The sequence below is a fragment of the Macrosteles quadrilineatus genome, unplaced genomic scaffold (genome assembly GCF_028750875.1).
Source record: "Macrosteles quadrilineatus isolate MER2022 unplaced genomic scaffold, UCM_ALF_1.0 Scaffold_3__2_contigs__length_128488019, whole genome shotgun sequence".
In the NCBI taxonomy this organism is placed as follows: Eukaryota; Metazoa; Arthropoda; class Insecta; order Hemiptera; family Cicadellidae; genus Macrosteles; species Macrosteles quadrilineatus.
Genome location: NW_026542596.1, coordinates 11,932,767 through 11,960,282, shown reverse-complemented (window position 1 = coordinate 11,960,282; position 27,516 = coordinate 11,932,767). Strand labels below are relative to the sequence as shown.

General features: G+C 34.6%; 2 protein-coding genes across 2 annotated transcripts; one reads left to right on the top strand and one right to left on the bottom strand.

Moving 5' to 3' along the window:
• Window positions 1–1,050: 1,050 nt before the first annotated feature.
• LOC128990809 (uncharacterized) lies at window positions 1,051–13,881 on the bottom strand. Its single transcript, XM_054413397.1, has 3 exons — window positions 13,679–13,881; window positions 6,681–6,881; window positions 1,051–3,515 (listed from the first exon to the last, which is right to left on the bottom strand). Exons 2-3 carry the CDS (start codon window positions 6,873–6,875, stop codon window positions 3,072–3,074), a joined length of 639 nt encoding a protein of 212 aa, XP_054269372.1. The 5' UTR covers window positions 6,876–6,881; window positions 13,679–13,881; the 3' UTR covers window positions 1,051–3,071.
• Window positions 13,882–16,765: 2,884 nt separating this feature from the next.
• On the top strand, window positions 16,766–27,063 carry LOC128989818 (proteasome subunit beta type-3). Its single transcript, XM_054411881.1, has 6 exons — window positions 16,766–16,942; window positions 18,201–18,317; window positions 19,305–19,480; window positions 23,070–23,226; window positions 26,204–26,319; window positions 26,943–27,063. The coding sequence occupies exons 1-6, from the start codon at window positions 16,940–16,942 to the stop codon at window positions 26,989–26,991; spliced, it is 618 nt and encodes a 205-aa protein (XP_054267856.1). The 5' UTR covers window positions 16,766–16,939; the 3' UTR covers window positions 26,992–27,063.
• Window positions 27,064–27,516: the final 453 nt, after the last annotated feature.

Here is a 27,516-nt window from a genome sequence, read left to right as displayed (position 1 = left end):
GCCGTTAGTAGGAATATCAAAAACACAAAATCGTATACAACCTTGTATTAAAAAAGAATAAATTATTTTAACTGTAATCAATTTTTAATACAAAGATATTTAGGTTTTATCAAATTATTAAGTTCTGGTGCTAATAAATATCACTAATGTTATGTTATGTAGGTACATAGAGCAGATTTATTAAACCGGATCATTTTTTGTCATACAGCAGCAAAAACAGCCATTTTTAATGGATGCGTTGCAGGTCTAAAGTAGCATTTTTACCATAGACAAACCAACACAAGTAGACTTCTCATCCCATTGTAAAATTTTGAGGCTAGTTTTTCGTGTCTAGTTCATGTACGTCGACACTGATTGCTAGTGTAGACAAAATTTGTTTTCTATTATTTTAGGGTTATTTTAATGACATGTGCTTCACTGTTTGGTTATATAACTAGGAGACCAGTTATTGTTTATGATTGGATTGTTTTATTTAGTTAAACAAGCTTTTTAATTACTAAAATAACAAGAAACAAATTGCAAACAAAACACAACCTCTACGGAGGAACATACAGAACTAACAATAAAATTGGCTTCAGCACCTGTTCCATAAGGATGAGAAATGGGAGAGTGTTTTATCTATGTTTTAACTCTCTAGGAAGTAAAAATCGATTTTAGCCCCTAGGGAGCAAAAATCAGCTACAGTATTGTCAACTCAATTATAAAATTTGATTTTAAACAAAATTGCATGTATCGAAAGTATGTATTGATTGAATTGATTGTAGTTAATTGTTCCCTTACTGTAAATAGTTCAAAATGTCGATAGTATAATGTACGTATACTAACAAAATCGTAATAGACGAAACGATTGAATCACTTATTAAACTGCTGGTTCTTTCCATTAACAAATTAAATTTGAAAACAAGTTAGAAGTAGTTTTGAGAGGTTATCTTTACATGAAATCTGTTTTGTTTTTGTAACATAGCCTAGTTTTTTTTTCAAATAATGGTGCAATATGACGAAAAATACAGTTCAATACACAGGTAAAAAGAGTCACTTCAGGCCCTAGTGATGAAATATTCTATATTTATAATAAACTGATGAACACAATTACTTTTGTAAATAAAAAGGTTGAAAACATCATGACTGATCGAACTAAGGCGAGATCTTTTAAATATGTGATATTAACAGAATAAGTAGATGAAATGCAAATTCCACATGACTATGCTAATAAATAAAGCTTACATAAATAAATATTTTATTTTATTGTGAAAAGTTTTATTGTAAATTTGCTATTTTTGTATAGCACTTTATGAGGTAGGTACAAAAACTTGTATAAATTCCACAAAACCAAATTCTTAAGTTTAATCATAGACAAAAAAAATAAATATAGACTGTCAGCCGTGCTGCGGTTACCATAGGTTCTGGCCCACACCGCTGGGAGCGCCGTGACTACATGGTGCTCCAAGCGGTGCGCCAGAACCTATGGTAACTGCAGCACAGCTGACAGTCTATATTTAATTATTTTTGTCTATGATTTAATATAAACTATTTCAGAATGGAATATATTACGTATAGCTATCAATAACCTAATGATACAATACCATGTATATAATATGAATTGGTTTAAAAAATATAATGACACAACAAAGTAGCACACATAAGTTTATAAGTAGTTAAGACATTTTACAAAAGTGAAAAATGTTATAAATTACATACTAATGCACCTTTATGAGTATTATTTACATACATTTATGAGAAAAGTACGATCTGAGCATTGTTGTATAGTCCTTTCACAAAATTTAGGCAGCTTAAGGGAAATGTTTCCTGGGTTACCCGACTACTTTTTTTTAGCTTAATCTATACATCAGCTGTCTGCTGTTGTTTCAAAGTTAGGGTGAGTTGGAGGGGATGGAACAGGATCCCCTCAAACCGCCTAAATTTTGTGAACAGAGAATTTTTTCAAATACACCAAGCTGGAGATTTAAACATTTAATTTATTTGAGCAATTATAAACAAAAAATACTTTTACATATTTAATCGGTTCTCCATGATCATTAACTACTAATTGCCTTCAGCTATTTCATTCAGTAGTGTATCAAAAGACTCAAGAAAAACAAGAATCTATACAAAGTAGAGTAAGTCAGAAAAGTTCTTGGCTACGGTGCTTAAATGATAGAGAATGCAAGCATACAATGAGTAAATGTACAATGTATTTTACATCAATTAGGCTACTGTTTTGTTTTAATTTCAAATAAAATTGATATTACTGGTCAATAAGTCATAACAAAGGAACTCTGCCCTAGAGGCCTTTAGTTTACAACCAAACCAATAACCAATGACCAGGGTAATCCGTTAAAGCAATTATAATTGCTTAAAAAACTACGATGAAATAAATATGAAGCATATAATAAAGTAAAAATGAACTTATCTACATTGATTGTTGTGACTTTTTGGAATACAATTTTTAAGATTCAAAATAAATAACTTAGGAACAATAGCATATAAGTAGTATTGTAGTATATTTAAACATTCTTCTAACCATTCTAAATGTATCTAACGAAAAATGAGTTAAAAATCTCCATTCTAGTTCAATAATAAACAGCATACTTCGAGCAAAGTATACAGAGAAAAACTTAACTTCGTAAGATATAAAAATTGAAACATAGTTTCAACCATATATACACACAAGCCCTATCCGATCGAGCAATATTTGAGCCACCATCTGAGATAGTGAGCAGATATTGAAGATTTTTTTCAAGATATTATAATCAATTTGAAAATCATTCTCAGACATGTCACTGCCCTGATTTTCTAAACTTGGAAAACCCAAATATGTTTATATTTTTTCTTTGTTATTAAATTAAATGGTCCGATAACTTGTTTGGTTTTTTCTAAATAATCGGTTGTAATATTTTGACTTTTGGATTATAGTTAGCAATTATGTGCTTGGTTAGTTAAATTCTTCTTTAGTTTTAGTCATTAGTCTTGATGCCATTCTCGTACAAAACAATATGTATATTGAATTAAGTGATTCAAATCTGAATCTGGAGCATCCTTACTCCAATAAACTGAGGGATATTTATGAAAAACTACCAATTGTCTAAGAAATCAAAGCCTGTTTTTGGTATGTCGTCTGGGTCTGACTCAATGTCGGCTGCTAATAATGCTTTCTTCTCAGTCAGTACCTGTTTGGTGGGGGGAGGAGGGGGCGGAGTCTTAGGCTTGGCTAACGACTTCATAACGGTCACCTGAGATTTGGCCTCCACTAGACTTTGTTTTTCCTCAAAAGTAGACGGAATTTTTAGATTTGTTACTTTATTTTTAATTTTATTCAACAAATTAGACTCTTTGGTTTTGTTTTCGATGATCACAGGTTCTTGAGTGGGGTTGTTATTGATATTATACAAAATTTCTACTTTCTTAGAAGGTGTTTTCGGTGTCTTGTGAGACACCTCTGTGAAGAGATCAAGCTGGCTCCTGGTGAACCAAGAGAACTGGTTGTCGCAAGACATCTGGTAAATATCGTTAGAGTCCTGTAACAACAAAATTAGTTATAACTTTTGACTGCCACTGCCCATCAACAGTTGTCTAATTTATGCTTCATCGTACTTTCTGCCAACATCTTTTTGTGTTTGAAAAAAATCAACTTCCCATAAGAAGAGTTTTACACAATAAGTTCAACCTAGGAACTTATCAATCATGATCAATTATAAACAATTATAGACAATTTTGGTCAGAGTCATTATTAGCTCACAACTTTTTGATTCAGTAAAACGATCGAGAGCTGCAAAACCATTTCGGTCCGTGGTACGAACGCTATTTTTCACCACACCATTCCACTATTCACCACAATAATAATGCACACTGTCAATACAAGTACAAATTTAAGGTTATGCGAAGAAATAATTTGAGGAATCAGCAAAAATAATAATTAACAGTTGCTAGGCAGCGGTGACAATAAAACGATTCTATTGCAAAACTATGGATACTGATTGCGTATTTAATATGCATTCATGTTTTAAGAAAGTAAGCGGGCAGCTGATTTTGCGGCCCTAGGGATGTAAAAACCTGCTCGGTCCCCAAATGACGATGACAGCTGGCATGGCCATCAAAACGTAACTTTCAGCCACCAATTAACATATGTAAAACAGCTAACAACATCATAATGTGGTGAAAAAGAATTTTGCCAGCTGTTTCAACTAAACAAGTTGGTTCTATGATATTTAATAGCATTTAAAGGTTACAAGTTTACCAACAAGGGGCAGCACTGTTATTTTTTTGCATTTATGACAAAAGCTAATTTAACCCAATGAATACAAACCCTTTAAGAAGCGCAATGCCTTTGTTAAAAATTCAGTCTGGGAATATTTGAATTTTGGATAGTTCCTGCGTCATACGCAAGGTAGACTATAGTGAGCGCAAGACCAAATTTTCTCAAACCGTGTCCTCCTCCATCGCAAACACAGAGATCAATTATAACTGCAATAAGCTTTTTATACTTATACGCCAACTCCGTACGAAGGACGCCCGGGTACTCTGCTAGTTCTCTATAAGAATAACATGGAAAGTTAAGTTTACAACTTTTTGTATTTTCTCCTTTAGCCAACTGTAAAAAGATACATACTAAAATTATTTGTTGTTTAGGCTCTTTAAAATAATTTAAGGTAGAGAAATTAGGAAATTTTACGTTTTGACGGTTAATATTGAGAAAAAACTATTTTTACCCCATAAAACCGCCTATAAACCCCCTTTCCCATGGTCTAATCATGCTAGTTCACAAAAACTCATTCAAGTTTATCCTGCACTACACCTTCAAGCCAAATTTCATCAAAATCAGACAAAAATTACTCAAGTTGTGTTCACGGACGTATACATATTATATATATATATATATATACAGGGTTTTCATCAAATATAGTGGGGTTTATTAATTAAATAAAAAGAAAACAAAACATATACAAAAAAAAAAAACGATTTATTTTGTTGAGTTCCTGACATCAAACATATTTTGTACATAGCTAATAAACTTCAACATTACAACAATTTTTTGCTCTACAGACGTCCAGATGATGATCTATTTCAGCTCACATTTGCAACATTTCTCTTGCGGAGATTCTCAATGGACTGCATTTTTGGTTTTTTCTAGTAGATGGGCTGAATTTGGAGTTTTTTTTTTTTTTGGGACATCCTAAATGACCGTTATAATAGAGTCACTGACTTGAGTAGGCCTACATTTAGTTACACACTTAGCCTGCCTTTTTTTTAGTGTGGCCTTGTGACGCATAGCGGCACGCTATATTTCTTATAGTGTCAGCGCTTCGTGTGGCAGGGCTGCATGGCGAACTCGTCAGCCCACCGCGAGCAAGCAAACGGCTTCCCCCGCCGACCTTTCCCAACCTTCTTCCCACTTCGACCCCGTCCCTGTCGGCAACTAGAACTGTCTGGAAAGAAACTGGTTGTCCACTCCTCAGAAAACTCTAACTCATCTTAATGGCTAAGTTATTAGTATAATTATCATAGTAGTTACAAAGATTAATATGTCAGGCTAGTTAGCAACAAGGGGGAGACCTACAAGGGTCGTCCCGAAATTAGAAATGTAGGAATTAGGAAATTTACTGGTCGAGCCCTTCAGGCTCGGACCATTTTCAACATGATTAGGGCAACACGTTTTCCCCAGAAGTTTTCCTTAGTTCTTCTCAATAAATTCTTAGCTATTTCTGATTTAGGTATTTCAATCACCAGTCAATCATTTCATTAACAGTCATTTTATAGGTCACAAGTTTTGGAAGGATAGTTTAATAAATTAGTTGTATAAGCGTAAATCAAAGCTGGCTATGCAAGCTTCCGGTCTGGGTAAAAGATCTCTGTCCTCTGGTCCCCAACACGTCTTTCATTAATTAATTTGGTAGCAGAATCAGCACGCTTAATTTAGTTTTACACCCCCAATCAATCAGTAGTAATCAGTTGACCCACCAACGGCAACAGCCTTAGTAGGGCCTATGCTTAAAAAAAACATCCCACTGTAAAACTCCCATAGCCTACTGTTGGGAGACAATCAATTATCTCCACAATCACAGATGGTGTTCATGAATTTGATATGATCAGGGGAGGTGATCATTTATTGAGATGAAACTATTCTTCAAGCTAATCTCTTTAAATTTTTACAATATTTGTATCAATTGTTTGGTATTTATATTTCATTAAAATACATTTTGTGTTATGAAAGTAACTTACTTTTATTAGTTTACTGTAGCCTATACTCTAGAAACTATGACCTTTGACTATTCATACAACTAGACATTCCATCCCTATGTTAAAGTTGTCGCCGGTTTTTTTTTCCATCAAAATCGTTGTAGTTGATGTAAGCCACCGACAGATTGTACTATAATCTAACTTACAGATTTTTGTTGAATAGAGGAACTTTTTTACCTAAACTGAAGGAACGACTTATTATGAGCTAGGCCTATAGCAACTATTATGACCCATCAACCATGTTAGTAACAAATAATAAGGAAGAAAATGTAAATTTGACACTAGCCCATTCTGTGACTATTTTCTCTGGCTCTAATTTCTTTTTTAATCAAAAATTAGCAACAGCTGGTCCATATATAAATAGGATGTAACTTCAGTATCGAAGAGTCAATGCTATGACGTACACCAACATTAAGTATTAAAAAAATATTGATAGGCGTACTCACATTTTTTTTACAATTGGAATATTTTATGACTGCAGCGGGATCTATTATCGCCTCATCTAAAACTTGTTGCTGCTCGTGAGGAGACAATGTCTTCCATAGATCTTGATAGGCTTCACGGACTGAATCTAAATCTTCACCAATTTTCTGGGCCAGGGCACTGGTAGATCTTAAATACTGTTCTGTTTTTAACTCCATTATAGGCTGAAAAAGAATTTATTTGTTTATTTCCCTTAACGGGTACACCATATTAGCCTACAACAATATCTAAATGGATATATATAATGCATGTGTAATTTATAGATATTTTTTTAACAAATGTCACAAATGTAAAGTTATATGTTTATGGTCTGATTACATATTATCAGACCACGATGGACAAGTATTAGAGCTTGACATTGCTGGTAGTAAATTAAAACCAAAGGATAAATTCAAAATTAAATCTTGCCAAAATTACAGTTTTTAAGAGAACATCGAGATGTTTAAATTTAAGTTGCAGAGTGAAAACTAGATGGATGTTTATATGGCCCCTACAGAATGCAAATATTCCATATTTAACAATTTATTTCATCAATTATTTTATCGAGTGTTTTCCAGTTATGAATTTATAAACTGGTAGCAATTTTAAGAAAAAATGGATGAATTATGATTTAAAGCTAAAGGGGGATGTTATTGTTAATTTAAGTAAGGGAGCTAGATTATTAAAACAATCCACATGTAACGATCTTAATATCTTAAAGAAAAACTATAGGCTAAATCAGATCTCTTAAATGCAAAAAAAGAGTAAGTATTACAACAACAAAATTAAGCAATCACCTAACACTTCAAAAACTGCTTGGTCAATAATAAACAAAGAAATTCACAACAGTAAAAAATAAAAAGATACTGAGGGCATTGTGTTGAAAAATGGTGAGAAGCTGATAAGCAGACCGGAAGAAGTAAGCAACTTCTTTAATTCATTTTTTGCACAGACAATGACAACAAAACCAACTCAACCATTTTTCTATAGGCCTACTCAGGATGACAACTAATAGTGGATTTTTCATTGAATTCAAATTTTTATCTTAAACCCGTATAACTGACACTGAAATAGTTTCAATTATCATATCTTTTAAAAACAAAAAAAAACATCTGGCTATGATGGCTTAGTCACCATTCTAAAGGAGGTGGGAGACGTACAACGGTCCAGATCTTTGTTTGGGTTAATCCCCTGATTTATGGCCTGAGGGTAGTGGTCACCGGAAAAGGGGTGGGGAATCGAGAATTCTGAATCCCACCGGAGGTGGTAACTTTTTGTCAAAGATTTCGCTTAGAATGTGATTACTTCTTAACTGTACATCTTTTGTTAGAATTTAAAGCATTTATAATTTTATTTTATGATCATAACTATTTCAAAATTCATGTTTTCGGCCCCTGGACTATATTGTTAAGACAATAATAGGTTTTTTACATACCTCAGTCAAATAGTCCAAAAATGGTATTGCTCAACAGCTTACATGTTTCGTTGCGAAGACAACATTATCAAAGCTTGCAACTCGTCAAAAACACATTTAAAACACGAACACGAACACAGAAGACATTAATACGGTACGAATACACAATTGACATTTAGATAGCGCTATCATAATACTGATTTGGTCCGGCGCGGCGCGGGGCTGGTAGCAGACTGGAGGTCACGTCACGTCGTCTCCTCTACTGTTATCACTGATGTTATCAGATCTTCGATCAGCTGTTCCTGAGTTTAATATTGTATTAAAAATCGAGTGAGACTGGAACTGTAATTTTTCGTTAAGGATGTGGTCCTTACACTGTTCGTCATTATAAATTTTATAAATCTCGAACTCCTCCAAGGTGTCAAGTTTGCTACCTTTCCCACAGACATGTAGAACTTTTAAACCATCGTCAATGCTACTCATTGAGTGATTTGAATCAACCAGGTGTTGTGCGAAGGCTGATTTTTGTTTGACCATTTTTGGAGTTGGCCTATGTTCCCTGTAGCGGGTTTCAAATGCCCGACCCGTCTGGCCTATATATTTGCATGGGCAATCTGGGCAACTGATCTGGTAAACACCGGTGTTATTTAATTTGTTGCTAGACCCTTTATTATGCAAGATGTTCCTAGTGCGGTTGGTGGTTCGGAACGTTAAGTCGATGCCTTGCCTATTTAGTTCTTTTTTAAGGCTGTTTTCTACAGAGTGGCTGTACTCCACGCAAACATATTTTCTCTCACTCTTATCTGGTTTAATATCTTGTTTTCTTATGTTCTTATATTTGCTAATTAATCTGTCTACCAAATCGTGTTTGTACCCATTGGCTGATGCGATAAATTACATCGAGAACAACAACATTTTCTGCGATAAAAATGTTTACAAAAATAAAATCAGCATGTACTTCAGATATGTGGATGACACCATTGTTTTATTCGATGGCAACAATAGGCAATTGAACCTCCTACTCAACTATCTGAATAACATCGCACCCAAATTAAAGTTTACTTTAGAAACCGAGTCAAACAATAGTATAAATTTCCTAGACCTCACAGTCACGAAGAATAACAGCAAATTTGATTATAGTATTTACAGAAAACCAACCACTTCAGCTCAAACAATTCACTCCACTTCTTACCATCCGTTTTCGCAAAAAATAGCAGCCTACAACTCCATGATCCACAGAATGTTAACTGTTCCATTAAGCCCCGATAATTATAACAAAGAATGCTCATTAATAAAGTATATCGCATCAGCCAATGGGTACAAACACGATTTGGTAGACAGATTAATTAGCAAATATAAGAACAAAAGAAAACAAGATATTAAACCAGATAAGAGTGAGAGAAAATATGTTTGCGTGGAGTACAGCCACTCTGTAGAAAACAGCCTTAAAAAAGAACTAAATAGGCAAGGCATCGACTTAACGTTCCGAACCACCAACCGCACTAGGAACATCTTGCATAATAAAGGGTCTAGCAACAAATTAAATAACACCGGTGTTTACCAGATCAGTTGCCCAGATTGCCCATGCAAATATATAGGCCAGACGGGTCGGGCATTTGAAACCCGCTACAGGGAACATAGGCCAACTCCAAAAATGGTCAAACAAAAATCAGCCTTCGCACAACACCTGGTTGATTCAAATCACTCAATGAGTAGCATTGACGATGGTTTAAAAGTTCTACATGTCTGTGGGAAAGGTAGCAAACTTGACACCTTGGAGGAGTTCGAGATTTATAAAATTTATAATGACGAACAGTGTAAGGACCACATCCTTAACGAAAAATTACAGTTCCAGTCTCACTCGATTTTTAATACAATATTAAACTCAGGAACAGCTGATCGAAGATCTGATAACATCAGTGATAACAGTAGAGGAGACGACGTGACGTGACCTCCAGTCTGCTACCAGCCCCGCGCCGCGCCGGACCAAATCAGTATTATGATAGCGCTATCTAAATGTCAATTGTGTATTCGTACCGTATTAATGTCTTCTGTGTTCGTGTTCGTGTTTTAAATGTGTTTTTGACGAGTTGCAAGCTTTGATAATGTTGTCTTCGCAACGAAACATGTAAGCTGTTGAGCAATACCATTTTTGGACTATTTGACTGAGGTATGTAAAAAACCTATTATTGTCAGAACTATTTATCAATTAGTAAACCTTCATTCGATTTTTCATTATCAGCAAATTTGGTTCGTTAGGTTTAGGTTATGACAGTTTAATTTTATAATAATTAACAATTATAAAATAGAATTTTAGGCATTAGTAATTTTATTTTCTGAACAGAACTATTTTTTTGATTAGTAATAACTTAAACCTTCAATCGATTTTTCATTATTAGCAAGTTTGGTTAACTTATGTTATAACAGTTAGCCTAAATGAAATTAAATGTAACTTAAATTTAACCTACAAACGATACGTTTTGACAGCGACAGTGATAGACCTAACAATTTGCCGCGAACAGATCGGCTATGCACTGAAGTACGTTTTCAGGAAAAGCACTTTGCAATTTTTTCCCCTTTTTTCAAAACTTTTACTATTTTTTTAATTTCATTAACATTTGAAGTTTCATAAAATGTCCATGGTAACGCAAGATCTTTGGTAGTTTTTTTTTAAATAGGTAGCATCTTTGGTGGAAAAACACAAAATCCTGTCAAGACCATAACAGACGTTTAAATGAATATTAAAAATAGTTAATATTATTTTTATAACTATGTTTTGCTATAAACTAATTTACTTTTATGACCATTATACAATAAAAAGGTCACTGAGCTTTTGGTATATTTGGTCTTTCTAGAAAAAAAATAAAAAAACTCAAAAAATTTTAAAAAAGCCAATAAAATCTTTTTAAGTTTGTAACTCCGAAAAAACTTACCTGAGACCCGAAAAATCGTTATGTTTTTATAGAGGTGTGCTTCTTTTGTGTATAAAACATTGAAATATGACGATATTTTAATTTTTGAAATTTTTATGATAGAAATCGTAAATGTGATGGTCAGGGACAAGCGGTGCGGTCGTGAATTTTCTGAAATAATCTAAATCTTTCTAAACAATCCTTCAATTATACTGTTAGTTGTAATAAAAATATGTGTTTCAATTGAACTAAACTGTTCAATTTACAATTATATTAAAGTTATTGTCACGATCAAACACACTATAATTCATAAGGCTGGATTGGTCGTGAAATTACGTGTTATTTGGCTCTGTTCTGGCGGTAGCCCTGCACCTCATGTTCGAGGATACAAAGTGGACTTCTAGGTTAATCTAGCAATTGAAATATCTTATAAACAAAAATTAACACCATGACTACGTACGGTCATGGACACACCAAAATTACAAAAAAACACAATCTTTCCTTTATTAATCTTGTAATTCCTCCTTTCAACTCGAAACGACCGGCACTACAATCCTGACGTACACCCCGAACTAGTCTCTAAAACCAACTGACTCCATCGACGCCAGGCTTGCCACTGTCGTACTCCAAAGTTGAAAATTTTTCCCAAATGGTCGGAACGCCAAATCGAGGGACAGACTTATTTTATCATGGTACCTTATTACCTTATTACCAGGTAGTCAGTTTGCAATGACAATAAAATTATAATATGCTCCTTTTTTGTAAGTTTAATAACCATTGATGACATAAAAATATGGCTTTATTTTTATATATTTCGGCATGAATAATTAGTCTAAAAACAGCGTGAAAGTTGGAAAATGTACCCTAGGGACACGTCATGGTCGTGAATTTAGAGACTTTAAAAATACAAAAAAAATACCTAGAACCTATTTAAAACCAAATAAATGTGTGTAACATGTTGCCCCCGTCCCAAAAAATATTAAAACACATAATAATAAAATACAAATCCAGTATCTACGAAGTAAAAGGCCAGGGACATGAAAACGTACGTTTTTAAATTTTCACTCGTAAACGATAAATTAAAGTTTATCCTGACAAATCTTATAAATTCTTCATTTAAAGTTATCACAGGCTATTTTCCAGATCAAATAAAAAGTTCTAGGATCATACCAGTTCATAAAATAAATTCTGAGACCTTCATACAAAAAATCAAGCAAATGTCTGAGAGGTCGAGGTCTGAACATAATGATTAAATTGGTATGGAATGACCTAATGAAGTAGGGCTGGAGAGTGTCAAAGAGGTGTTGTCTGCAAACAAGCAGACCAGAAGGTGTCACAGAGCCTGTTGGTGTAAACAGAAGGAACAGATTCAGACCTAGGACAGACCCCTGAGGTACCCGGTACCCCCCTTAAATAACTGGAGGCACGTTTGGTTAGGTTAGTTTAGAATTGATTCATTTTATTATTAGCTGGTAGATAATGTACCTATAATAGTAAATGTGGGGCGTAAACTAAAGTGTACCGTACCCACATGAGTATCCACAGAAAAACATGTTTTACAATAACATTCAAGGCGGGTACACTTCCATATCTGTTGGCACAAAAAACCGAATGAAAATATCGAATGATATATAGTTTGGTTAGTTAGGCCTAGGTAAGGTTAACCGGGTACAGTTTCTTAACTGGGCTATGCTAATATTAATTGAAACTATCGAATTGAAAATATTGATTAATAATCGATATTTTTAAATATATTTATTATCAAATTAGGGTACAGTTTCTTAACTGGGCTATGCTAATATCGATTGAAACTATTGAATTGAAAATATTGATTAATAATCGATATTTTTAAATATATTTATTATCAAATTAAACTATCTTAACCTAACCTAACCAACCAAACTTGCTGATGGTGAAAAAATCGCATGAAGGTTTACTAATCGGCAGAGGATACACGTCCGGTAACCAGACGTGGATTAGACGTCCGGCAATTACTGTCATAACCTAACCTAACCAACCAAACTTGCTGATAATGAAAAAATCGAATTAAGGTTAAATTCTTTCTCTATAAAAAAATTATAAATGCCAAAAATTCTAATAAAAGATGTACAGTTAAGAATAAATGGTATTCAATGCAAAATCTTCGACAAAAAGTTTAAGTCACAAATGGGATTCGAACCCTGGACCTCTTGCATATCAGCCGAGCACCTTATCCACTACACCACGACCACCGATGGCTTGTCATGGTATTGTTGTAGTAAAGGCGTTCCAGGCTCCCGCAACCCCATGACGTCATTGACGTACGCCTTATCCACGTCCGGTTACCGGACGCGTATCCTCTATGTTACTAATCGAATCGATAGTTTCAATCGATATTAGCATAGCCCAGTTAAGAAACTGTACCCTCAAATGAAACTATCTTAACCTAACCTAACCAACCAAACTTGCTGATGGTGAAAAAATCGCATGAAGGTTTACTAATAGAATCGATAGTTTCAATCGATATTAGCATAGCCCAGTTAAGAAACTGTACCCGTTGTTTGTGCCAACAGATATGGAAGTGTACCCTTCAAGGCTTGTCTAGACTAGGCCTAGACTATTGGAACATACAAATAGACCACTCAGATACCAAAAGAGAAATTATTTGTCTACTTACAAGCTCTGACTTCTCATTTTCTATGATACTGTATACAGTAGTATGCTTATGAAAATTTAACAGAAGTAAATCTCTAAACCGTTTTGACTTTTTCTGTTGCTTCTAATTTAATGGTAAATCTCAATTCAATTTATTTTTATAATTTTCCTTCTCTTTCCCTGACATCACATCACTGACATCAGTCATCACACACATTCTTAACAAAAACAATACCATCCAACAACAACTAGCAAGAGAAGAGAAGAGAAGGCGAAGGCAAAGACAAGACAGCAGACGAGCAGACAGCAGACAGCAGAGCCACTCAGAGCACGCAGAGACTAGAGAGATAGCATACAATTATACAGGGTAACCAACGACAGTACTAGAAATTTAGCTGAAATGATGAGTATATAAATGTACACTTTTACATTTGTATATCTTACTTAGAAATATACTCATATACGATTTTTTCAAGTTGAAATAATTTTTTTTAAGATTCTATATCATTCTTAAAGGCTAAAATGATTACTTGATACTTGTGTGCTACGTCGTTAACCGATAATGTTGGATAGATTGCGTTAATAATATATATGCATTTAAAAAAATATACAACACTACTATTTACATACGTACAAAACTTACGTTAAACTTATTTACTGTGGTGGTAAATAAGGCGAGTTACACATTTTTATGGAAGGGCTTCTAAAGTAACTTTTAGGGGCTCTTCACTCAGCTCCTCCAGCGAGTATAGTGGCCTATTTAGTATTTACTAAGCTGTTTCTGATTGCCGCTTTGAAAAAGGTGATGTTTCATATCCCGCACTTTATCCGGCAAGGTGTTAAAAAGCCTTATGGCATAGCGGGAATAGCTCTTGAGGGCGTGGGTGAGACGACATCACGGCATGTCAAGGTGTAGTGCTTGCCGGGTGTCATAGCGGTGATGAACTTCTCTTCAGTCGAACAGATGGACATTCTCTTTCAGAAGTATTAGGATGTTCAATACGTATTGACTAAAGACTGTAAGAATGCCTTACATTAAGAAGCCTTCTGTGGAGCTATCAAAACATCTACCACTGTACTTGCATTTCCCCATAGAAATAAGCCATATAGACAGTATGCTATGAAAGAGTGCAAAGTATACCATTAGATTATAATAAGCTATGTACAACTTTAATTAAATGCCTTTACAGATATATAATTTCGATTCAGTTTCATGCAAACATGCTCAATATGTACATCCCATAATAACTAAGAGGCTAAATGAACACCTAAAAGTTTCACACTGGTAATCCAAGTTGTATTTTAGAGGAAAAAAAGATATTTTGTGTTTTGGATTCAGATATAGCATGTTTTTGTTACTACAGTTACAGTACCAGTCATTTGCCTGGTTAAGGATCATGGATGCCATCCTTAACATGCAGCATGCCTAACTGGGAAACAAAAGAAACATCATCAGCATGAAATAATTGTCTTGACATTCCTATTGTTACCAAGGTCATTATTAAAATTAAGAATAACAGAGGACCCAGCACCGACCCCTGTGGCACACGATGCTTTACCTCCATACTTTCTGAAAGAACACCTTTTGATGCCGATTACTATGAGGTAGGATTTGAACAATTCATTTTGACAGCCAATAACACCATAATATTTTAACTTTTCAAGCAGAATGTCACGATTGACACAGTCAAAAGCTTTGGAAACAGTACAACTTCAAAATCCTGCAGAATAGGATACTATAGCTAACTAACTGACTGCATCGATCGTGGACAAACCCTGCCTAAAACCAAACTGACTTTTTGCTGAACTGTAGAACAGTTCATGATGATCAAAAAAAGAACTAACCTGATTTTTCATAACCATCTCAATATCTCATAGACTTTAGCACGGCCACCTTTAACTACAGGCCGCGGCCTGGTAGAATTGATGGCAACGTCGCAGACGCAAGTGGTGTTTATTTATTTATTTATAAACGGTTGCACCATTTTTACAAGAAAAATACAATTATTGTCTTACAGAAAGAAGAAGCAGCAGAGGAAAAACAAAAATCACAGGCCAGTACAAAAGTAGTGAAAAAACTGGAAAACAAGACTTCAATAACAAGACATAAAAGATAAATAACAACTATAAATAACAAACTATAAATAACAAACTATAAGTAACAACTATAAATAACAAACTATCTGAACAAGTGTACAAAACAAGAGATTTGAAAAACAAAACCAGTAAGGAACAATAATTATAGCAATACAGTAAGCCGAGTAAAACTTTAGTATAAGAGAGTAAGGCCCCACTATAAAAAACTGTTTGTCTGTCCGTTTGCCTGTCTTCAGGGTGTCCTGGAAACCATCATCCACCGGTGTACAAACAACAAAAAACATTGTACTTTATTTTGTATTTTATTTTGTTTTGTTGACGTAGCTAATGCATTTTATGTTAATTTTGCTGAATAAACGACTTATGACTTATGACTTATAACACCCCAGCCTTGTTATGGGGGGAGGGGTAGCAAACGTGAGTGTGACCTTGGAATGAGTCACAGCGGCCCTGTCCTGCACCTGCTTCATGTCTCTCTCGCGTTTGTTATAATTACTGTAAATGTTTAAACAACGATACCGACTAAACCAGCCAAGCTATTTTAAAAATTTATAAATCTAAATAATTAAAAATTATTGTCCTTAAAATGACTACCTGCAATTTCCATTTTTCATTTTGTAACACAATTATTTTACTATAATTTTTTTTACCAGCAACTTAATTTAAATTGATCTTCAATGGCGCGAATTGTTATCTTATCCCGTTCACAAATCAGTTTTCAAAATGAAAATCGGATGAAAATTCCACCAATAAACACCAACACAAAATGACTCCAGTTTGGTGCTGCGACGTGGTGGCAGAATTTGGAACTAAACCTGGGATAAAATCATTGACTCAATCACTGAAATCATTGGGAAAAAGAACTTCAAATAGTTAAATGTTTAATCTACGATTCCATTGCCCCTATGCATACTCTATGGAAAGCATGTAACAAGCATTCACACTTCATCTCCATGTGACTGACAAATTTTGCTTTGTCAGTTTTGTTTTTTTGGGTCAAGTATACCATATCACGCACGAACCAAAACTAAACTAACCAAGTTGTCACGGAGTGATTTGTGTCTTGTCTACATTTATTTAATTAATCAATTAGGTTAACGATATTTTATTGAAAAAATTCATCGGTTGGATTTGGTTTGGTTTAATTACATATATTTGCTCATTGAAAACGCCCACGATCGGAAAAATGGTATGTTATAGCCTAACTTACTGCAATAGCCTAGGTCTGACTTTCTTAGGATTAGGCTACCTCTAAAATATTCAAGTCAAACTAATGTTAAAAAATTAGAATTTAAGTGTTTAACCCTCGAGGAGGTGCTTCACCGGTAAAACAGGAGCGGGCGCATGCAGAGTTTTATTCCGCAACACTAAATAGCATCAATTTTACCCATTTTACTTGTTGTTAACGAAATATTGTTTGTAAATGTTGAATAGGCCTAGGCTAACCTAATCAGAAACCGAATTTCTTTGTTAATAACATGATTCTTTTAAATTAATATGAGTAATATTTCAAATAAACATATTATTGAGCAATTTTCTAGTAGGCTATAACTTAAAGGTATCACTGTGGGTGTTACGAGAGAGGGCGCATGCAGAGTTTTGTTCCCCAATAATGCAATTATACATATAGCCTACATGCAAACAAAATATTTTATAATATAAATGAAGCAATACATTTGGGTAGAGTTTCTTAACTGGGCTAGGCCTAAGTTATGCTAATATCTATTGAAACTATCGATTCGATTAGTAAACCTTCATGCAATTTTTTCACCATCAGCAAGTTTGGTTGGTTAGGTTAGGTTATGATAGTTAGATATATTAAGAAATATTGATTATTAATCAATATTTTCAATTCAATAGTTTCAATTGATATTAGCATAAGTTAGCCCAGTTAAGAAACTGTAAGTGTTACCCATACATTTAAACATGTTTATATTTTCGTATGTATAAGATATACACACAGTTTGACAATAGCCCATGAGAAAATAAACTCTACGCTACGTGATAGGGCGCACGCGGAGAAAATCTCCGCAAACTGACATCGCGTCCCACTGAATTGCAACTTTACTGACAACAAAATAAGGAGGAATTTGGGGGTAAAATAGCTTTTGGGCATTCCCAGGATGAGGTGCGTAAAGTGTAGAGCCGGACATGACTGCCGACACCCATTATGCATATTTATATTAACAAAAACTACAAGTGCGGAGGAAAACTCCGCAAGCGCCCGCTCGAGGGTTAATTAACCTTTTCATTAAGTTATGACCTATTTTGATGTGAATATTTTGATTCTTGCGAGTATTGTGTATTTACTTTTGGCTTGCAAGATAAAGGTTAGGCCTATGCCTATGGGCAAGACAAAGTACATATATGATAAGCCTATGTCTTGTAAGTGACAATTCGTAATAAATTATTACATACGCTAAACTTTAAGCCATTTACTTTTCCAGTCCATCTTCTCTTATAATGGTGGTGCTGTTGTGGCTATGAAAGGGAAAAACTGTGTGGCTATTGCAGCTGACCGACGTTTCGGGATTCAGGCTCAGACCATCTCAACAGACTTCCAGGTAAAAAGATTAGCCTAGTCAAATGATTCAGTAAAGTTACATTTTTCCATTACCTAAGTTATGGCTCTTTTCATATTATCACGGCTATTAAAATTATGTTAAGTTACCGGTATGGTTAATGTTACCTCCTACTACTAGTAGGCCTACTACAATTTCCTTATTATGAGTCCTCAGCAGTGTTGGGAAGTAGCGACGCTACTTTTTTTGTAGCGTTAGCTGTAGCAGCTTTAGCTGTAGCTAGTTAGCCTACATTTTTAAAATAGTTGTAGCGGAATTTGAGCTACTTTTCTCGCTACCGTACATTAACATTTCAGATTGAGATTAGTGATTGTTATCACAACTTTACGTGAAACAGCCTCTTTCAAACTGAGATTTTCAAAAAAGTTAAGCCTACTTTCTTGGCTTCATACAGCTGGTCGCAGCCGTTTCATTACCTATTACAACATTGCGTGGCCATTATCTGAGTGTTATCCACATTATTGGCTCTCATTTCCTTCATTTGCTCAGGACGACGTTTAAACATTACCGGTGACAAGAAAAGCTATTGAATACTTGCAAGTGATGACAGGGAAATTAGTACCGGTAATCAATTTGGTTTCTTTATTATATCAATAGCTTCAACTTGGGTTTTAATGGAAACCAACGCTAAACCTTAAAATAATTAGAAAGCTGGTCTATCAACCTTTACTTCAGCTGTTGATTGTGGTTTATCATCACAAGTCCTTCCTTGGTTAGATTTTTCAAATGTTTACTAAATTAACTAAGAGGAAACCGTAACCGGTATTCCTACTTGTTTAAGACTGATCCGTCGCTGGGTTTTGCCTGGCACTACTGTTGTAACCGATTATTGGAAGTTTTATCCAGAATGAGGTAAGTTAGTAGGGGAAAAAAGAAATTAAATCATCACTAGGCTTACTTGGAGAAATTTATGTTGATATAGGCTAATGTGCATTAAATCAATACTAAAGGTGAACCAAACAATTTCAGAAAGTTTTTGAGATGGGATCACACCTGTATGTTGGATTACCAGGACTCGCTACTGACACTCAAACAGTAGAGCAGAGGCTTAAGTTTAGGCTGAAGCTCTATGAGCTTAGAGAAGGCCGTGTCATGAGTCCGAAGGTGTTCGCATCTATGCTCTCCAACCTGCTATATGAAAAGAGGTATGATTTTGAATTTTAAGTACATAATAATTATGTTAGTAAAAACTTGTAATAAACTTGTAAGTTATAGGTTGTATTAATAGTCAAAGGTTATAGCCCACAATTAGGTGTACTGTAGCCAATAAGTGATAGTGAGTTTTGTCTGTTGTTTACAAGTACTGCAACCATTTCTGATCATGTTTTGTAAGCAAATCCAAACCAAGGGAGATTAAAAACTTCGTGCCTTACATAAAGGGTGTAAACAATCGCAATTGTAATTATGTGTAGGCCTAACCGTAAATGAAATTAAATAACTAGGCATTATCCGTTGCTTCAATGAAGGTTGTGTAAAGTGTTAAGTAAAAATCACAACTGCAGTGGGTGATCCCGGATTTTGCTGCAATCTTGGAAGATCTTTTTGATTTTGTTGTGATCGTAACAAAATTTTAAGGTTGCTGCTAAACTTGCTTTCCAATGTGTCACTTTCGGTTTCTACACACAGCCTTGTGCTGCAATTGCTGGACCATACCGCCAATAGGCCCATAGTCCATCTCTTGGGTGCGTAGGCCTACCACATTTTGACTACTGTACGGCTCTTGATACCGATACTTTTCCCTAGAATGGCCTACCTACTTAAGAAATTAAATTTCAAATGTAAAAAAAAACTAATTTTGTGCGATTTTTGTCACATTTCCTCCTAATGTTTAGATATACAGTATCAATCACTGTTTAGAGAATACGTCATCTAATAAATAACAAACAAAAGGTTGTTTCTTAAAACTGTCACCAATATGTTTAAACATTAAAAGCTGTTTACAAATATTGCAATTAATAGAAAATAACTTTGATTTCCAGAAACTTTTTGTGAGAAAATTCAAAACCAAGGTACAGTAGACTCCCTCTTATCTGGACTCCTTTTAACCGGACATCGGTTTAACCTGACTACACTCAGCGGAAATGAGATCTCTTTAACCGGACAATTTTTATCAGCACATTGATTTAACCGGACTAGATCGGCTGGAAGTGGGCAGTACTGAAACGACAGTACACAGTCCGTTTTAACGAGTTTTTGGGGACATAGGTTTCACCGGAAAACCCGTTATCGGGACTGGCCTCGGTCTCGAGGAGTCCGAAAAAGAGGGAGTCTAGGCCTGTAGATTAATAACTTTGTGACTTGATTAACGCATTTAATTGGTTGGTAGTACTATATATATAAACTGTTAAGTACCGGTACTGGTTTTTGGTAAGTGGTACTTTTCCTTAGAACTGGCAACTGTACCTGTGTAAGTTTTGCGTTTTCTGTCTGGATTCCAAAATGTTAGTTTATGGTATGAAAGTGTTGATAAAATGATAAAATGATAAAATTATTAAAAGTCTAAAAAACTCCTATAGTACTGGCTACGATGGTATTCCCATAGTTCTTTTTAAAAAAGCTAAATTAGTCCTACTTAAACCAATAGCCCATCTTATTAACTCATCTTTGATATCAGGAATTTTTCCTAATAAACTCAAAATTACAAAATTAAAACCAGTATTCAAAAAAGGAAACAAACAAACAGTATCAAACTATAGACCTATTGCTCTGCTGCCTTCTATTTCAAAAATCTATGAAAAGGTTGTTTATAACCAACTTGTATGCTTCTTTGAAAATAATGGTATACTTGATGACTGCCAACATGGATTCCGAAGGGGCAGATCTGTCATAACAGCTGCCACAGCTTTCATTGAATCCATCGTTGATAGCTTAGAAAGAAAATCTAAAGTGGTTGGGTTGTTCATGGACCTCAGTAAAGCTTTTGACTCCATTTCTCATGAGTTGTTACTTTTAAAGCTCAGTAGTAGTGGACTAAATAGTACTGCATTGAACTGGTTCAAGTCATATCTTTCTGATAGAAAACAATACGTGGAACTGAGTCACTGTAATGATAAAAATTATAAAATTTCTTACAATTCTTGTACTCGGGAAGTTAAATATGGGGTGCCCCAAGGATCGATCCTAGGCCCTCTTTTATTCATCTTTTACTTGAGAAATTTTCCCCAACTAAGTGTTTTGAGCAAGCTTTGCCTATATGCTGATGATGCAAATTTAAAAATAGCCGCAGAAACGTATGCTGAACTTGAAGCCAAGGCCAATTCTGATATATTATTACTTAACAGTTTTTTTAACTCAAATAATTTGCGTTTGAACACAGATAAAACTAATTTTATGTGCTTTCAAGCAGGGAAAACTAAACTGCAAAATCTGCCAAAAATTGTAGTTAATAACAACACAATTCAAAATAAAGAACACATCAAATTCTTAGGATTAGAAATTGATGAAAATTTGAAGTGGAACCATCATATTGACAAGTTACTTTCTAAAATTTCATCTGGCCTATATGCGTTAACAAGATTAATCTTGCACTTTATGGTGCAGCAAAGAAGAAAAAATTAAAATCAATTCTAAAAAAACAAAAAAAGCTATTAGAATTTTATGCAATTTAAAACGTAGAACTTCAGTCAAAGAACATTTCAAAACTGAAAATATTATGACTGTTTATGGAATGTATGTCTATGAAACAGTATTATCAGTAAAAGACAGATTTGATGAATTACAACTTATTGGAGACTACCACATTACTTTACTAGAAATCGAGAGAATCTGGCCACTAGCTCTCATACTCTGCAACTTTTCACGAAAACACCTAAGTATGCCGGTTCAAAATTTTATAATAAACTTCCTAAAGAAATCAAATTGGAAACCTCAAAAAAAAAATTTAAATCAAAATTGAAAAAGTTTCTTATCAACAAGGCTATGTACTCCTTTGAAGAGTTTTAGTTCCATAAGTTATATTGCTTTATTTCATAAGTTGAAACTTTTGGTTTTAAAATAATTTTATCTATTATTTTAATTTTGATATTTTCATGTTTAAACTTTTATATTGCACTGCTTGTTTTACTTTATTTGAGCTGAAAGAATGTTCATATGGATGGTATGTTGTTACGCCATGCTTGATAGTTATGAGTATTTTAGTTAAGTTAGATTTGTTAAATTACTCTTGACGCCATTCCTGTATCTATGTATTGTACTTTAATGAATAAAGTTATATGAAATGAAATGAAACACATTTGAGTGAGACATTTTTTGAACAAACCTTCATGAGATGTTTACGCTTTACGTTGTTTACATATCAATAGTTCCTGGCCTATGTATCGTAAATTACTGTCTGCGGGTAGTGAAATATTAGGTTCGGGCGGAGGTCTTACTGTGCCCACCTATGGTAAATAAATAGCTTCTTCCCTATAGGGAAATTCGCTAAAATGCACACTTAATATTCAAACCAACTGCTGTTCTGAATATAAGAATGTTTTAACTGACTAACAAGATTCCTTTCCGTAGAACAGGAACACAGCTAGTTTCCCATATGACTGGTCCAGCACAATGAATGTGGAATTGACTATAGACCTAGACATTGTTAGGCAGTGCTTTCATTGTAATTTTATTTGGTGCTACTGTACTCCATTCAATTTCCCAGCAAATTGTAACTGTAGACATCCTGTCACACTGTGGACTTGGTTTCACCGACTCAAACATGAATGCATCAGTCAAGTAACGTACTATACATTGCAGGTTTGGTCCCTACTTCGTAGAACCCGTAGTGGCAGGTCTGGACCCCAAAACGTTTGAGCCGTTTGTCTGCAGCATGGATCTGATTGGCTGCCTCAGCACACCAGAGGACTTCTGCGTCGGAGGTACCAGCAGCAACCAGCTGTTTGGCATGTGTGAGGTAAACTAGTTTTGAATTAAGATTTATTGACTGTTAACCCTTCAGGGGGCACACATCGGTGGTAAAGACCCAAAGGCACTAATTATGCTAGAAGGAGAAAGCAGGTTGAGGTTCGCCCTCACAGATAATCCTTAGGGAGAGGTTGAGCAGGAACATGGCAGTGGTTTTGAGGGTTTAGATCCAAACCACTCGTTACAGTACTAAAACAGTCCAAGATAGATCTTTCCACCAATGTCCCCGAGTGGATATCACACAATGCAACATTTCGATAAATAAAAAATCAGAACTTTTTTCTGAGATGTCAACTTGTCGATGGATAAGCTTAAAAAATAAAGAAACGCACACAAATTATTCCAGGCCGCCCCTGTTATACACAAACATGTTTTATTGTACTAGCACCTGGTTTATAATATTTAAATTGTTATTATTAGTTAGAGGGGTCAGGAATTGAAGGGGATGGCCTGGAGTTAAAATTTAAGGGACCCTTGGGCCTTACCTTAAAATTATTTCTTTACAAAAAATGTGTCCTGCAAAACTAAACGTTAAGCTCTTCCAATGACACCAAAAACATGAAGATTGGTTCAGTAGTTTCGTTGAGTAATTGTCACAAAAATCCTGTTCACAGTAAACAGATAACAACCTCTCAGGCGTACGGAATACAATTTCAAAAATAATTAATAGGCCTAAAAAAAAAAAATTTAATAAAAAAAATTATTAATAAATAAATAATTTAGTCTCAAGAGTTGTAAAACAGAACTGCAACTATGATAATATAACTTTAGACACATTTATTGATATTATGTTGATTTAATAAAATCATGCTAAGTTGACAAAAAGGTAATTTTTGTCAACTTAAATTCATGTGGAAATACAAACTATACATGAAACAATTCTTTCAACCGCACAGAGTCATGATGGTGACCTTCTCTACTGAAATAAATCTTGAGTGGTGACTAGCCCTGCCCTACGGTAATTTTGCGGAATAAAACAGTTAAAAACTAAAACGAAAACTGCCGGGACTTTGCACTGACACAACCGCTTTATAGGATAGAAACTTGTCAAGATTCATTCTAAAAAGTAATCTACAACCTTTTAGACCAATTTATATTATGTTTGGAAAGCGTTAGTAAGCAGTAAGTGGTTTTCACACAGTTAAACGTCAAAAACATAATTCGGGACAAGGGATGGCCGGGAAAAAGGAAGTATTTTTGGTCCTATAAATAACACAAAATCACATTAATATGCAGTTCTTTTATTTAACATTCAAGAACACATACCGCTAAACACATTTAGGACCTTAAAATGAAATATTTTACTATGTCATGTATTTTGTGAACAAGGGATGTGATTTGTTGAATTATGTGATATCCGCTCACCCACACTCTTTTAGGCCTACTTTCCTCCCAAAAGTGCTCTCTTTGGACATAACTAAATAAAGTGTAAATTATAAGCTATAAGGTCATATTAGCCCTCATAAGAAGATTAAAATATGTTGATAACTTTTTAAATTTAGTTTAAAAGTAACATTTAAAGTAAAAGACAATAGTCAATCACTTATTTTTACAAAAACAAATTCAGCAGAGCTGGGAAAAAGGTGAAATAGTCATAAACAATTAAAATAAAATACATAACAACTATAACAAAATACTATGCTAAGAAATTATACAAAAACATATTATGTGACTTAATTTGGTAGGTAAGACTAAAGATGGCTTTAGGCGAGGTTTTAAGGATTTTCTAGAGAATGGTTTGATCAGCAAGCTACCTTAAAGACAAAATACTTAAAATAACAAATAAAAACATGAAACCGAATTTTTCGGATTGCTAGCTCCTCTTTCAGTTGTAATATCTGGTTCTTGTTGTATTTTAGGGTCACCGGAATTTTATGCCCCTGGAATTTTACCCCCTGGGCAAAGCTGACGTCACTATGACGTAGTAACCTGAGTGGCCAAAAGTGTGTTCGCGGCCGGAATTTTACCCCCGCGGATTTGGAAGTCTGATGAAAATAGCCAGAGCGTGATTAATTAGATCAGCGATAAAAACCGGAATTTTACCCCCTGTCCATATAACTAGCGTATAGACAACTGAAGATGTACGGGCCGGATTTTTACCCCCCGGAATTTTACCCCCGGATTTTTACCCCCCGAAATTTTACCCCCCGGAATTTTACCCCCGGATTTTTACCCCCCGGAATTTTACCCCCTGGCCGATTTAAGAAATTGAATGATTGATTTTCTTATTTACGATTTAATTAATTGTAAACATTTCATTATTTAGTAGCCTATCTTTATTTATTTTTTAATCTCAACTAAGTAAACAGAATTCGCTGTTTTATTTTGATCATATTAACCAACAGTTGGCTTCAAAGATCGAATCCTCAAACTCGAATCTCAAAATTAAAATTAAAAACCTGTTCGATTAGTTAATGTTACAAATAAATTAAGATAGGCTACAGTACTGAATAATAAAATGTTTACTATTAAATTAAAACTGAATGAAGATAATTAATCATTCTCACTTATTTATATATCTGGCCAGGGGGTAAAATTCCGGGGGTAAAAATCCGGGCCGTACATTCTAGGTTTTTATAATTTGATGTGTTCTGATTAAATTCACAACCGTGAAAATATAGGCTATGTTTAATTCCGCGTTTAATCCATCGAGCTGATGTCGCGAAACTCAAAAGTTCGCGGCCGGAATTTTACCCCCTGGTTTGTGACGTCACGTTTGCCCAGGGGGTAAAATTCCAGGGGGATAAAAATCCGCTACCCTGTATTTTAGTCTGTTCTAGTTGTGAGGTAAAGTCAGGAACAACCAGAACAGCCAGCAACAAGAACAAAGGTTGTAAAACGAAGCTATAAGTACATAGTTTTGTGTTTTTTACTTTAAACTCTTTGAGCCACCTGTCCTACCTTATCTCTTTACCCAATCGATGTTTCTTTGTATAGCAATATTTGCCATACTGGTTTGCTTACAGGTGCTGTGGCAGCCAGATCTAGAGCCTGAGGACCTGTTTGAGACCATCTCCCAAGCTCTAGTCAACTCAGCTGACAGAGATGCAATGGCTGGATGGGGTGCTGTCGTTCACATCATGTGAGTTACTGTCATTTCAGTAACTATAGGATTACTTAGTTTTGGTTACCAGTTTTTCAACACAAGTTGAATTACCATACAAACTGGTTTCTTAATCCTATGTGTTGGGTTGGTCGAAACCTATATTTGCATGACATTTGTTAATGAGCGTATGTTATTAGAATACAGTACAGTAGAACTCCAATTATCCGAACTCCAAGTAACCAAAACTCCAATTATCCGAATCGCTTATTTCAACAATTTTAAAAACGTAAAGCTACATTAATAAGTTTTGCAAAATATCAAAGAATTGTTATTAAACACATTTAGCCAATTTTGGACATTGATGGAACACTATTGACTTAATAACATGTATAGAACACTTGTACTATGAGCATTGTAAACTGTAAAAATGTTCTGATTTAAATTATTATTAATTAAAAGTTCACTTAGAACCGAAAATGAGGATTTTTCTTTGAAATTCCCGGAATTCCGGTAAAACTCCGATTATCCAAATTTTTGATTATCCGATTGGGGTCTGGTCCCTATTGATTCGGATAATCGGAGTTCTACTGTACTATTAAGTTGCATGTTGATATCTTTTTGCCATCTTCAGTTATCAATAAGAGTTAATTTTGTTTCAGAGAAAAGGATAAGGTCACAACAAGAACAGTCAAGACAAGAATGGACTAATTTATGGCTTACTTATATTTTTGTGGATTCACATTTTCAATTCATAAGTTCTAATAAATTTTTTTTTCAAAATTGTATTGTTTTTATGTTGTGTTTTATGTATTTTGTTGTTTTACCTAACCCGCCATGTTAAACTTCCCTATCTCAAGCATGATGTATACAACTTCCTTACTTCTCGAGTGATGTAAAGTTGAAAAAAACTCACTCGGTGAGGTAATGAAACCCATTTAAATAACATTGAGTGCTTAACTTAAAAAATATACCTCTATGGAGCCAACGACGTTTAACACTAGAAATCAGCTGTGCGCTTGAATGTTATTGTTATGCTTTAAAGTATTTTCCTAACCTAGCTTTTGTTTGCAAAAGAACGTCACTGTTGAGATGAGTGAAATGGATAGTGAAAAATATTGTACGTAATCCCATGTATATTGTCGGGTCAGGTAAAATCTTGTACGTTACGCGTTACGCAAGAGCGTGTTTGCATCACTTTGGTGAATTATGCAACGAGCTTCTGCTCGTTGCACA